This window comes from Neolamprologus brichardi, chromosome 15 (assembly GCF_056152115.1).
Source record: "Neolamprologus brichardi isolate AB-2024 chromosome 15, ASM5615211v1, whole genome shotgun sequence".
In the NCBI taxonomy this organism is placed as follows: Eukaryota; Metazoa; Chordata; class Actinopteri; order Cichliformes; family Cichlidae; genus Neolamprologus; species Neolamprologus brichardi.
The window spans coordinates 19,340,323-19,355,869 of record NC_142118.1 but is presented as its reverse complement, the minus strand read 5'-3'; the positions used below and the strand labels follow the sequence as shown (position 1 = coordinate 19,355,869).

Here is a 15,547-nt window from a genome sequence, read left to right as displayed (position 1 = left end):
CTTCACATCGTCATCTCATTAGTTGTTTTTAACACAGGACCTCTGTTTGGACATGACTCTCTCTCCATCCAACAACCAGAAAAGTAGATTTGCCGTAGCCGAGCACATCCTCATTGGTACTAAATGAGGGAAATGACTGGACACATATCAGTTGATTACATTATATATTATAAGGGAACATTAGAATATAAAGAAATGCCAGAGGGAGTCTGCAGTTAAAGACCCAAGAAGGTGGAGTGTATGAGCAAACTCTGATAATATTTTGATTTTAATATGTCAATGAAAAACTTGTACTGCTTAGCCATGCACTAACCCCAGATTAAAAACACAACCCTAATTTTATTTGTTATTATTAACCCAGGGATGTCATTAAATGCTGGATTATGAGTCATGCTTCAACAATACAGCCTTGAATGAACATTTTAAGATTGCTGATGGCAGACATCTAGTTTAATTCTGCTTATGCAATAAACATTCAATTGCTTTGTTGCCCACCACGAGTCAGACTTTGGGATAAACTATCTGCTATTACAGGTCACATGAGTGTTCCAAGCCCAGGGCTAATAAGGGCTAGCACAGAGGTAAGCATAGTAATTACAGCTGTTTTTATTTGCTTCTGTTCTTTATTTGCTGGGCTAACATCTGTGAAGAAGCCACAAAAGTCTTTTTTTTCCTCTTTTTTTTTTATTTTTAAGGAAGCAGCTGTTCAAATGACCGCCTTGTCAGCCATATGTCCGAATAACATTAAAAAAAGTGCACAACGAGACTTCCTGCTGTTTCTCAACTTTAGCTTAGGGACTGCTGACTCCTCTTTGAGCCTCTTTCAGTGTGCCTCCTCGTTTCTCTGCCTTGATCTTGCCTAGTTTCTTTTTCTGTGTAATGCTGCATTCATGTCATATTAGAACGACTGACTGTCAGCTACTGGCTGGGAGAAATGTTATTATAAGCAAAACAGCACTTATAGGCTCTTGTACTTGTCATCATGAGGTGCAGTGTTTAAATGCAGGAAGTGAACATGCCTGTTCTCTGTTGAGGCAGTCCACATTTCTTCATATTGACTTAACATATTATTAAGGATAAACATTGTGTGTATTTCTATGTAGTCCTGCAATAATTATAAGATAAAGATTAATCCTGACTTGTGTAAACCTGGTTTCTACCTAAATAACAGAGATAGAAACGTGACAAACCAAACAAATTATGTTAAGCAATAACCTGGTAATAGTGATTTTGTAACTGATTTAACAGTCTGCATGAGAGTAATGCTAGTATTATTTAATGACTCTGAAATATGGGCAAGCATTAATGAAAGTTTCAAAGGAGCTTGATTTCAGCTCACTCACAGGCTATTTCAAGCAGCTTTAACTGTTTGATTGAATCACAAAGGCTGAGTATCAGAGTGAAAGACTGGAGATTAGAGTGTTGCAAAAATTTGTGAATATACTTGGGGAAAACTTATCTTAATGGAGACCTATAATTATGTTGAAGGAATTGGCAAAGGCGTTTTGTGCTATCCCAAGCCAGGCCGCCCAGCTTCTTGTGCCATCGGATCAATCAGTGACAATAAAACCTTTCAGGAAATGAATCAAGGCCTGGCAAGAGGAATCCAATGTTCAGCTAATTTCTGTTGTTCAATGCCATTGAGATCCATGAAACAATCAAGTGCTTTCAATAATACAGGGGGGAGGCCAGACAGCTAATGCTTCTCCAGACAAATGGCTAAGTTATAAGAAAGCAGCACTAAGTAGAACCCTGTCACAAATACCCACTCATATATCTCATAATTGAGATTAAGATCATCTGGGTGAGAAGCTTTTAAGCAGTTAGAAGTGTTTATTTTTGACAGGATGTTATCTAAAACTGTTCCTTTTCCCATGAGAACACAACAGCAGTGTCTAGTTGAGATGCTTTTACACAGCTGGAAATACTCAGTTAGGTTTAGGGCAGAGCGAGGCCCGAGTACAGACACAGGATGACAATGCACTCAATGCTTTGCAAGTGTGCCCAACGCACCGAAGAGCTCTGGTTTGAGACCGGAAGGAGACACAAATCCCTTTGGGGTCGACCATCCATTACCACAGTGTGCCGCCTGGTGTGTGAATAAGGAAGCAGCTGAAAGAAGCTTTATTCTCACATGGGTACGAGTAGCTTCCACACTATAACATCACTTGTGGCCGATTGACGTAACTTTTGTTATTAGACAGAGAGAGAGGCTCCATGTGGACATATGCAAAGACAATACCCTATAATGCACCAACTATGTATGCCCCTTTCTGTCAGACTGAAACAACTGAAACAGGAGAGACAATTCTTCTGTTTCTGTAGATGTCCAACCATGTATAATCCCTACTTTAAGGGATGTCCACACAGGAAGTGATAAGCGGCGACATGGAGACCAGAGACCTTTAGCAATATCGAATGAAAAGCCTGCTGGTGGAAGAGCAAAGGGGCTTCTCTTGACTTCTCTTAACTTCAGAGGCAAGCAGCTGAAGCAACCACCAATACCTGCACACTATGACCATGATGCTTCCCTTTTTTGATACCTTGAAATGATAATACAGCAACACTAAATCGTCTAGTCAACTACACATACCCCCTTTTTTAACCATTACTAAGGCCCTATTTCCTAACACAACCTATACTGTCAATGTCAGGATAGTTTGGTCCCATTCTGCACCATTACATTTGAATATCACGTGAGTGTGGATGCTCTGTCTTCTACAAGCAAAGCTGCAAAGACAACAGGATCATTTTTTACATTACTTTTAGATAAATATGATTATTTTTGGCATCTGTCTTTAAAAGAGGTACATGACACACCCGAGAGTCGAGTGTCTAGGCTTGTTATCACGTGACAGGATTTTTCAGTTTAATCTGTGTTGGTTTAAGGGATGAAGTAAGCAGCTGGGACACTCATCCCTGCAATCATCAGATTACTCTGTCAGACACAACTAAAGGAGATCGGGATTAGTTTTCATCATAATCAGGATTCATCACTTCAATTCATTCTAATCACTGTGGAATAAAGGTTTGAAGAGGATGAAAATCTCTTCTTACAATGAATAATGCAAAATTTAATTAGATTTTCACAGCGAGGACATGTCAATTCTTCCAGTGCTCTAATTTAAATTTTACACATTACAATTCAAAATTCCTCTCTTTGCTTTTATTTTGTGGATGAAGCTGGGACACAGCACCTGCTGCCTGAATTTCTATTTTGCATTATTTCAAACTTTTTCCATCACTGCTTTCAGTTTTGTTCCTCCATCCATCATCACCTCTTTCCACACTTCTTTCAGGTCTCCCACAGACAATATCTTCCTTCATGCACTGCTTCCTTCTTCCTATTCGCTTACTCTCTCAGCTTACCTGCTCACATTTCTTACTCAGTCTGTCCTTTCTTTGTCTTTCCCCCACTTTAAGCACTTAGCTTTGATTATGAAGATGACTGGAAGCTGTACACTTTGCACACCTTTCTATACTTTGTTTACTTTTTTTTCCCCCCCTTTCGTCAGTAGATGAAGTCACATCCTAACATCTGTATGCAGGCAGAGACGTTAAAAGCTTGCCAGTAGGGTGCAGTACCGGGTGTACTTTTCTGATCAGATTTTCATCAAAGAGTCAGTCTTTCTGAGTCAGAGCCAAAGACACAGAGTCCCTCTGCTCCACTAGCTGCTCCTTCTGGCCATCTTTAGCACTTTTTACCACTGGTTTCTGGTTTGTCACACTCGTCAAGACAACAATCTCACCTCTGTCCCAAAATTTGAGCTGTAAGCAGAATTGCAAAATGCATTTCAGTTCAGATTGTTTTCAAGAAGGATGGTGTCGAGACTGGTGAAGACTCCAAAATGGATAAAAGCTGTGGAATGCTCCTAAAACATGACACCTGACTTTAACTTACACTTCATTTATTTTCATCTTCTAAACTTTCAAAAACTGGTTTTCACATCCAAGCTCAATCACCAACGGGCCTTAGATTTAAACTTTTAATTGTTTTCAGCAGCTACAATGGGAAGCTAATTATTCCCATTTAAGGCTTTTTGATATAAAAGATATTTCAACATTTAAAGTGACCTTTCGAGTGTTCTTGGCTTTTCAGCCTTAACACCCAATAAATATCTCAACATGAAAACATCTTAGGATCTCCAGGTGTAGGCCTTTGCAAAGTTTTTTTTATTTTTTATTTCATGTTATTTAATTTTTTTGAGTATTGAGTTTATTTTATTTCATTTCATTTTATTCACGTTCTTCTTTTGTCATGAAGCCTTGAAAGGCAAAAAGAAGAAAAAAGGTTTTACAGCATGCTGGCCAATGCTGGACACTCCACATGAATGCAGCAAAACCCTGCCAATTATCAGACACCCTACAGCTCACCTGGTGGAATTTACATCACATGCGAAGAGGCAGTGCAGCCTGGGTTCAATTTTGCAGGCCATGTCCTGCTTGTCACCTCCCGGCGCTTTCTCCTTTACTTTCCTGTCATCTAGCTGTAACCATCTAATAAAGGCACTCTCAAAACCTTTCCTAAAAAATGAAAATACAGATTTCTGTACATGTGCAGGTGTACAGCAGCTGCTGCAGTATTTCAGTCACTAACAGGAGCAAAGTTCCTGCCAGAGCTCCACTTTGAAGAAGATTTACACATTATCCCTTGGAGAATCCGTTCCATGTATTTTCAATAGAGACGGGTCAATAATTCTGCTGCTTGGGAGGTGGAGGACAGGATATTCTTTATTGCAGTGGTGAGTTCTAATTAGCAAAGGTTAGCCAGCTATCTAAGATCACTCATTAGTTCCAGGGTCATTAGAACTTTTTTATTAACTTAAACTTCATTTCATGGCACAACAATACTCTTGAGATTAAAAATCTCATTTGCAAGAGTCCAGAGGTCATAAGATCAAGACTGAGAAGTTAAAAACTTCAAAAGCTCGATCCATTTAAAATTCTCACCAGTGTCAGTTTAGATGACCCAACAACTGACAATCTGAGTTGCTGTGGAGAAGGGATTTCTGCAACTGGTCAACAGGACTTGTTTGAAAATACTACCTATACTGTAAGAAGTTTAGTGGCTTGATCTGAACTGCATCTGAATTAAAAACTGGTAAAAATACTTGAAAGGCAGCAGAAGAAAAAACTGTTTTGTCACATAATGGTGTGACATTATGTAAAAAGTCTGAATATACACTCTAGTCTTCAAACAAGACCATTGTATTTTATTGGTACATGTATTAAAGCAACCACTAGGTTGTCAGTACCAGTGTTGGTCAAGGTACTTGAAAAAAGTAATCAGTAACTAATTACTGATTACTTCCCAAAAAAAGTAAGCCTGTTACTTTACTGATTACTTATTTTCAAAAGTAATTAGTTACTTAGTTACTTTTTAAAACATGATTTATCCGCTAAATAGGTAATAAAACAATAGATCTTTCAGCCCAATTCTACTTTTTCTGCATAATCCATCATATAAAATGTAATCAAATGAAAAGGTCTCTTTGTAAAACTTATTTTATTAGTTTTAATCTTTTAACTTTATGTATCAAGCAAACATTAAATTATATGCAACATACTCTGACTGTAAAAAATTTGTTTAACATTTAAACCTATTTTCTGCATATTTCAGCATATAAAATAAAATAGTTTTTTGTGTTTACAGTCACTCTTTCAAATAGATGCACGTAAAACACAGCAGAAAATAAATAAAATCAAAGACTCAGCAGTCCTGTTGCCCTATTTTCACCTGTATAGCAGGAGTGGGGCAGGCACGTTTAGGGGGGTTTTTTTGCTGTAAAAAGAAGTTTTCTTCCCACGCAGTGAACAGCGGACGCAAATGTTTTTGTCACTTTTTACGGAATCAAAGTCAAAGCAAGGTCAGTACTTCCACGCTTTAAACGCTGCACGCTCATACTCTCTCCGTACTCGTTATATTATCCATTGTTGATCTGCACACAGCTGTTGCCACGAACGTTGCACTCACTTACGTCATTGTCATGAGACACTCTCGCACAAAGAGCACGGTTTTAGTAATTCAGTGTGCTTACGGTAATCTAACATTAATCTAATTACCTATTTTGGAATTGTAATCCCTTACTTTACTCGTTACTCAAAAAAAGTAATCGGATTACATGTTACTGCCCATCTCTGGTCACTACACTCTATAGCATTTTTTTAATACTAATACATTAAAATACCAATAAAAGGCCTCACACAGAACTGCAGTGGTCAGAGCGAACACTTTGATGCATTTAAGGGAGGTTTTTTGTTTAATTGAAAAGATCATTTCTGAATATGCTGAGTGGGCTGTTGACAAGGTCTCCTATCTCTAATGAATTCATTTTCAATTCAGACGACAACACTAGAAAATGCAGACAAAGTCAAGAGGCGGAATGCTTTCTAAGGTCATGATCTTATCTACAGTATTATTTTCTGTATTCACCTGGCTGCCTCTCTCTTTAAAAAGTATCTCCTTTGGCTACTCTAAATTGGAAGTTACATAATGTCTATCAAGTGTTCAGTTGTTATAAAAATATCTCTCCACATAATGTACCTGGATGTGGGTAGTGGGAGTTTAAGCCTGTTGGTGAGAAAAACTGGACTCGTCTAGAAAACCTCGCTAGGTGAAAATGAAGAATTAAAGGTCTGTAATCCTACCAACTGTGAAAATGAAAAACACAAATTCTTCTGTCTTCTGCTTTAAACTTCACCTGTAAGACAATATAGATGTTTGTTTACTTTGGGATGGAATTTAACTTTAACTTGTTTGTAGCAGGGAGCACATCTTTTTTCTATTAGATTTGCACCTTTGCTAGTATTGTGTTTGACCCTCTTTGCCCTAAGAACTGCTTTATAGACTCAATAAGGTTTTGAAAACATTCCTCTGAGATTTAGGTCCATGTTGACAGGGCAGGTGCTCTATGCGATTTGACTGTGACAGTCATTTAAATACAGTGAACTCATTGTCATGCCAGAAACCAGTTTGACATGATCAATCGATGATGAATCAACCGATTCTGTTCATAATTTTTATGGACAGGATTTCTAGGCGCAGCCAAGTGGCGGAGGGCTTTCACTTCGGTGGCCTCAGAATCTCATCTCTGCTTTTTGCGGATGATGTGGTTCTGTTGGCTTCATCGGGTGATGGCCTCCAGCTCGCACTGGGAATGAGGACCTCAAAATCTGAGGCCATGGTTCTCAGCCGGAAAAGGGTGGAGTGCCCACTCCGGGTCGGGATGAGTTCCTGCCCCAAGTGGAGGAGTTCAAGTACCTCGGGGTCTTGTTTGCGAGTGATGGCAGAAGTGAGCCGGAGATCGACAGACGGATTGGTGCGGCGGCTGCAGTGATGCGGACGCTGCACCGGTCGGTCGTGGTGAACAGGGAGCTGAGTGTAAAAGCGAAGCTCTCAATTTACCGGTCGATCTACGTCCCTACCCTCACCTATGGCCACGAGCTGTGGGTACACAGCAAATTCAAAAGTGTTAAATGTTTTGGTGTTAGTAGTCTTAGAGTTAATTTTACTCTAAGTAGAGTCACATTCTTTTAATGTAACTCTGAGGTGTAAAATGATAGTAGTTAAAATTGAGTGTTAAAAATGAGTGTTTCTATGTCAAATCTGGAGGTGTTACAATGGAAACATTAACTCTTGACCGCTTAACTCTGAACTCCTAGAGGGGCTATGACACCAATAGAGTAAATTCACAGACTCCGCCCCCAGCACCATAGGCTCCAATCGAAGCTGAAGTGAAGCCGTTTCAGAACATTTTGCTCTACATATTTGAGTTGTTTGCCATGCTTGGTAAGTCATTTTTTCAAAGATTGTTTCAATTATTATTATTAGCTTTTACTTCTGTGGCTCTTTGGAGTTAGGCATTAGCCATGTTGCTCGCTGATAGCATAATATTCTGTTTTAGCTAGCTGAAAGGTATTGTTTGCGGGCAAATACCACAGCCTTGGAAAAAAGCTTGCATGTGAATTTTCAGTCAAACCTTTGGTCAAATACACCTAAAACAATGTCTAGAATGTGAAATGTTGGTATAATGGTGCTACTTGAAGCCTGAAAATGATCTCCCATAAAAAAACGAGCAAACAGCAGTAGCAGACGTCCTGACTGGGTTCTACATTAGCATTTAGATCCCTCCAGATTTTTGTGCACATGGTTTAGGTAAAAATGAAAAAGGTTGAGGTTTTACATTTAGTTCAGTATTACCTGTTGCCTGTGTCCTTGTCTTTTGGGAAACTACTTTACACAAGTAATGTCTCAAAAAGGATTCCTTTTTTTTTTTACTGTGCTGCAATTGATTTGTGCCATTAATTAGTGTCAACTAATTTTTATTCAATCTCCACATAGGAGCAGAAGTGCGTTGAAGTTCCACAAAGTGATGAATGAAGGACATGTATATTGTATTTTGTATTTATTGAAATAAGTGATGAGAATGCTGTTATTTGCATTTACCAGCTCACCTATGTCAGACCTTTTGATAAACAAAATTGAAAGTGAGAACATGTACATTGTTACATCTTTAGAAAATGTTTTGAAATTGTGGTGCACAGTTCAGAATAAATGTTTTTCAAAAACCATTGCGTCTTTTTAGTAAATGTTTATTTCCAAGAGAAATTTCTAGAAGTTCAGAACAGTAAAATTCCCACTTTTTAGAATTAATTAGAAGATAACTCTTACGTAGTTAAACTAAAATACTCTTTGAGAGTTAATATATAAACTCTTAACACCTAGTTAGCATTAGTAAGTGTTAAATTATCAACTCCAGACAGATTTGGTGTTTAACACTAAATCAGAGTTAACGTACCAACTCTCCAAAAAGAGTTAAATTAACACTCTCTGGTGTGGACCCATATAGACACTTTAATAGTGTTGAAATCAAATCTGACAGTGTTAATTTGGACAAGCTGGATTTGCTGTGTAATGAAAGTGAGAACATGTACACTGTTACATCTTTCAGAAAATGTTTTGAAATTGTGGTGCACAGTTCAGAATAAATGTTTTTCAAATACCATTGCGTCTTTTTAGTAAATGTTTATTTCCAAAAGAAATTTCTAGAAGTTCAGAACAGTAAAATTCCCGCTTTTTAGAATTAATTAGAAGATAACTCTTATGTAGTTAAACTAAAATACTATTTGAGAGTTAATATATAAACTCTTAACACCAAGTGTTAAATTATCAACTCCAGACAGATTTGGAGTTTAACACTAAATCAGAGTTAACGTACCAACTCTCCAAAAAGAGTTAAATTAACTCTCTCTGGTGTGGACCCATATAGACACTTTAATAGTGTTGAAATCAAATCTGACAGTGTTAATTTGGACATGCTGGATTTGCTGTGTAGTGACCGAAAGAACGAGATCGCGGATACAAGCGTCGGAAATGAGCTTCCTCCGAAGGGTGGCTGGCCTCTCCCTTAGAGATAGGGTGAGAGGTTCGGCCATCTGGGAGGGGCTCAGAGTACGTTCGGGCATCTGACAAGGATGCCTCCTAGGCACCTCCTGGGGTTGGTGTTCAGGGCAGACCCAGGACATGCTGGAGAGATTATATCTCTCGGCTGGCCTGGGAACGCCTTGGTGTTCCCCCGGATAAGCTGGAGGAGGTGGCTGGGAGGAGAGGGGGGTCTGGGCTTCTCTGCTTAGGCTGCTGCCCCCGCAACCCGGCCCCAGATAAAGCGGGTGAAGATGGATGGATGGATGGAATTGATGATCAAAAGATGAAATCAAGTCACATCAGATTTTTCCAATCGTCTATTGTCCAGTTTTAGTGAGTTTATGTGAACTGTAGCCTGAGTTTCTTGTTCTTAGCTAACAGAAGGGGCACCAGTTGTGGTCTTCTGCTTCTCGACTGCTTCTTCGAGTCGAGAGTGTCTTGTTTCTGACTGTTTCTGAACCCCGGAGATAGTTGTGCAGGAAAATCCCAGCAGATCAGCAGTTTCTGATATCCATGCTACATTCAAATTCACTCACGTGAACTTCCTTTCCATTTGAACTTCACCAAGTCATCTTAACCATGTTGCCATGACTAAATGAAGTTGCTGCTAGATGCCTGATTAGACATTTACATTTATGAGCAATTGAACATGTTTACTTAAAGCATAAGCCTGCAAAGCAGCTTTACCCAGCAGTTTTGCAACCATACACCGATGGTCATTTAGAGCATCACCACTACCCACATTCAGTCATCTTCACTATCACACGCTTTCAGTCCTCCGAGGCTACCTGTTGTCCATCTATCCATGAGAGAACCCTGACCTTCAGGTGAATGAATGGGACCTTGTGTAGCAGCAATGAAATAGAAGAGCATGGTGAACTGAGCGACACTCATAAAAGAAATGGATCTAAGAGTGATGGTGAGTGAGAAAGATGGGAGTCTGTTTTCAATTCACTGTCTCGCTCATGTTGAGAGGATAATCAGTTCAGATGATACCAAAAGCTTCTAATTTTCTCATTATTATGGCTGCCAATTAAGATTAATACTGGAAGCTTGCTATCAGCTTTCAAAACATTAAAAAAAAAAAAATTTTTTTTGGAGGGGGGGTTAGTTTCTTTTTTTAATGCCTTCAAACATTTTCTACCTCACACATTGATACTCTGATGGCTGAATCAGGGCAATGTTAGAGTTCAGTTACTGGCCAAAGCACATTTTACATGCAGACCAGAGCAGCTGGGGATCAAACCTCTGACCTTGTGCTCTACCTCTTGAACCACAGCCACACTGTAGCCAAATCCACCACAGACAAATAGCGTGTGGGGAAAAAATGTACTGATGGCCGCCAGCACTACCCCTGACCCTTCTAGTAGTTGCACCTATAATATATATTTGAAAATCAAAGCTTACTTCCTTCTTGAGTTAATAAAACTTGACCTCTGACCTTGACCTTGAGGCCAAGGTCACCAAGGTTCAACCTCATTTGAGATTTTTTATAGATACACTTATGGTATCCATTTGAAAATCCTTGTAGACATATTTATCAAGTTTTTGTGTCCACAAATTTTAGTGTCCACTCTGTCTACCCACCCACCCGGTGTGGTGCCGACAATACCCAATCACCTTTTTATGACTAAGGGATAATAAAAAAAAGAAAAGAAAAACAACAACAAAAAAAGAAAAAATGACTCTCATATGGTTATTAAAAAGCTTTACTATGGTGACACACACATAGGCTCACACTGTCATTAGTATTATACAGCCCACTTTGTTATCAGCTTTAGGACTCAAAGTAGGAAAGATTAAACCATTGTCTTCTTACAACGTAACCACTTCGCACTCTTTAAGTAGCGCTCGCTGTTCTTATTAGTTTTACTGTTTAGTTTTATGACATGATCCATACATCTAACGCTTGACAAGTAAGAAAAAATATTCCTCCAGATTTGCTGTGTGTGGTGAAGCATGGAAATGCTCACTGAACTTGGAAATGGGTTTTGCTCTCCAGTCTGACTTCTGCCCACACCGCCTCCCTCTGCTAATAAAGAAGCGCTTAGCCTCACAAGCCTCGTTCATTCACTGCCGAGATGAAGATGTAGATTAAGGTGTATACCTGCATGTAAAGAACTGATTACTGCTGAAGTGTCAGCGGTAATGAAGAAGCCACTTAAAGGAAAATCCCACTTGGTGACATCAGTCTAAAAAACAGAAATCAACTGTGAAGATCTTTGGGGTATGGGCTATGCTTATGCTGGTATCAGGTTTTTGGGGCTGTAATGATGTGCAGAATTATCTGTTCTTTAGTGGGGCTTCATCCTTCATTTAGAGACTGAACGCCATAAGCTGAAGAGACGAAGGAGATATGGCATCAAGAAAAAACTGAGTTTAAGACACCACTTCTGCATCGGCAGAGTAGCGCAATACCCTGCAGGTGTCATTTTCACAGCCTCTTGTCACTGAGCAGATTTATACACATGCACACAAGCACAACAGGTCTGGCACTATGAGTAAAGTGAGAAGCCCTGAGGAATCTCCCTTCTCGCTTGTTTTTCATGCATAAAACAAGGTTGCAGAAATAGTTTTTCAGCACTCAGACACTTCAGGACATATTCAGTCTCTGAGGGTGGAGGGAACACCACCGCTCAGTTCCCTTTCAAGCAGAACGCTGACCCCAAGTGTCCTGAACTTTCACTCTTTTATTACAGAAGAAAGTAAAAGTTGCTTCAGACCACATGACTGGGTGCATTTCAATGTAAACACCAGCACAGAGGAGGGAAATGAGCCTGCTGACATATGACAAAGGGATGGCTGTTTTAAATCTTATTTTTGTACAAGTGAGAAAAGTTTCCAGTCTGGCAACAAAAACAACTTGGTTAGATTTGGAAGAAGATCTCAGGGTTTGGGTTAAAACACACATTTTCAAGAAAAGTAACCTCACTGGCAGGATCTTTAACATCTTACAGAGCCCGTCTGGCAGAAAGCATCAAAGGCAAACTTGAACCAATTTTGTGCACAGCCAAAACTTCATCTAAAAGAGGCCACAGCAACTTTTTCCCCCAAAAAGACTGTGAGACAAACTTAAATAAAGTAAGTGAAAGACAAATTAACGACTAAATTAAAACATGGTTCAGGTGTCTGTGAAATATTACTTTAGAACATAAAGAAATCCAACTGAACTGAGATTTAAATCAGCCTACATTTTCCTTAGCTGCCATCTGGCTGATATCCACTCCTGCAAAGGTTGCTAATGAACCTCACTGCATAGGAACAGAGTTAAATAGCAGCTCTTTAAAGTCATTCACAGAATTGTGTCAGGCTGAATAACTGCATAATGCTGCCTCTTACACCTTTCAGGCCACTGTAAACATGAGTGAGATACTCTGCTGGCCAATTTCGGCTTATATTTTGCTCACGTGTTCCTGAAGCAAGCCTTTCCACTCAGCAGCCATCTCTGAAATACTTCCAGGTAGGGTTGGGCCATATCATACCATTCACGGTAATACCGGTATAATGTTGGGCAACGATAAGAAAATTAAATATTGCGATAGAATATGGGTAAAACGCGCATGCGCAGTGCCTTTGTTTTCATACACACATGGCAGAAAAAGCATGGCGGCGACGGAGAATGAGGAGAACTGGTTTGTAAAAATGCTGCAACTTCAGTGGTGTGGAACTGGTTTAGCTTTCGTCCGTCAGATATACAACAAAGCACTATTTTTGGTAGAGCATGCTAGTGGGCCGTCGTTATTACCGTGTTTTTTGGAAAATACGGCACACTTAAAATCACTTATAATGCCCCTTATAATCCCGTGTGCCTTATGTATGAATTCTGGTTGTGTTTACTGACCTCGAAACAATTTTATGTGGTACACACCGCTCGAAAATCTGTCAAATGTTTTAGTATGACTTTGCTAAGCTACGAAGCCGCACCGCTTGAACTGTCAGCAAGGAATTTGCATTTGCATTTGCATTTGCATTTGCACTGTAACTTTAATGCACAAAAAACAGCTGCTTGTTTAAGTGAAAATACACTGATGTTTTGTTTTTGTTTTTTTGCACTAATAAAGTTGTGGAGTTTAAAGTATTTTGTCTAGTGTCAATTATATCGTCAGTTATATCGTTATCGCAAATTTTCAAATGTATATCGTGATAAATATTTTTAATCATATCGCTCTGCTCTACTTCCAGGCAGTTATTTCGAAGCCGTTCGGTCACACTGACATAAAAACAGCAGTAAAATCTGGTTGGTTTTTATTAAAATTGCACTTCTACTACACTTGCACATAGTTTCACAACATTACAGCTTCATTAAGAGAAAGAAATTCAGAATGCAGACAGGATCTGTGCTTATCCAACCAGAACAGTGAACAAATGCTGCGCTAATTTGCACTGTGGATTTAATATGCAAAGAAAAAGTAAAACAAAGTATGTTTAATAAACTATAAAGGGGAGACAGTCATGGCTGCCACCACACAGCTGAAAGTAGTGTGAGGCTGTAATGTTCGCATGTGTCAGCATAACAACCAGATTGGTTGATATGTTTTCCCATTTTGTCTGTTGATGGCTCGCTGGAAGCAGATAGCCAACCATCATTAGCACTTCAGAATTCTCCCATAGATTTCTAATCATGATTTGCTGAATGCCACTGGTCTCTAGTAAAGTCCAGAAGGCTGTGGTACTGCAGAAGACTGACTGGTCACAAATTTTGGTGGTGTAAGCCACAAACCTAAAGTACCAGCACCAAAGTAAGGACATTAGGGGGTGACTCCAGAACTTAATTCAGGCCCTGGTCCCTGCCGTAATTCCTCTAAAGGTTCTTTGTCTATAAGCAAATTCCCTGCTCAACCCTTTAATAATACAACAGCTTTCAGAACTGTTAATAGTGAAAAGGCGCTACAGAAGACAAGATCCAAGAACAACAACACAGAAGTTAATCTTCCACCCATAGGAAGGCTGGAAGCAAATCAATCAAACTAGATGACGGAGCAATGGTACTCAAACGAAGAACTTATTCACCCTGCCATATGGGAGGCATCTAACTGCACCAGCTATTAAAGGGGATAATGCCAAAGATTTTGAGCACATGAAAACATTAATTCATTCAGTCTCCACTCTACCATCTGTTTCATCAATCAGACTACAGGCTGAGATTCCCCAAAGACACCCCGAAGTTTCATTCAGTGCAGAGGTGGCGGAAAAATAAATAAATAAATAAAAGCAAAGCGCAGGAAGGTTTATTTCTCTACTTACCTCTTTTCCAGACAAGTAGTAGGCGGACAGCAGACCTCCAACAAATCTGATGTTCACCTCAAACACCGACACTTCTGCATTCTGCGGCAAAGACAAAAGAAAATAAATATGAGACAAAATATAACTGCTAACTACTCATGAATACACATTTCTTCTCCCACAAACAGTGAGTTAAGAAAGCAGAAAACTCAAAACTTGACCTCAGGGAGGAGTAGACAGAGGTGGGCTTTTCACAGTCTAGACAGATATTTTCAGGCTGATGCTGTAAACAGCTAAATAAATTTGAATACCAGGTTTCTCCGTGCTGCTACGAATGACCTAGTAGCCAAATGAGTGTGTTAGAACTGAGCCAGGATGAATGAAAGAGAAAGTGGCTTATCCCACAAAGTGTTTGCATGAAAGCATCTGCTCAGGAGGCGTGCAAGTACGCCGCATGAGTAGGGTTGTGGAAATCTTGTGAGATCAGGTTCACTCGTGCAGGGAAGACAATCAGGAAACCTGCGCAGGACCACTTGGCAAGCACGATTGGCCAAGGACAAAAGAGGACTGTTACACCGGTTGACATATGTAATGATGCAATAACAAGGAGCATTTATACTGAAGCAAATCATGTGTGCTGCATGCTCCTTTCCATGCGTCACTCCTTGAATACACAACATTAGGTATGTGGCAGGTTTTATAAAGGCGTTAAGGCATGTTAACTATTCGAGGCAAGCTCAGAAAAGGGAAGAACTCGGTTTCTCCAGATTGGGGGTGGGGTGGGGTGACTCTGGTAAGTGATCTCTGACAGACCAAGAAGAAGGAAATTCCCTCACTAAAAGTTTCAGAAGTTTTGAATAACTAGGGTTAGCCATGCTTTGTGTATGGCTAAGGATGGTA

General features: G+C 39.6%; 1 protein-coding gene across 1 annotated transcript in view; it reads right to left on the bottom strand.

The window, feature by feature from the left end:
- Positions 1-15,547, bottom strand: part of man1a1 (mannosidase, alpha, class 1A, member 1) — a 163,340-nt gene that overhangs the window by 74,614 nt on the left and 73,179 nt on the right. Inside the window, exon 4 of the mRNA XM_006805649.3 lies at positions 14,669-14,749. Coding sequence (XP_006805712.2) covers positions 14,669-14,749 — 81 coding nt within the window. The remainder of the gene's footprint in view (positions 1-14,668; positions 14,750-15,547) is intronic.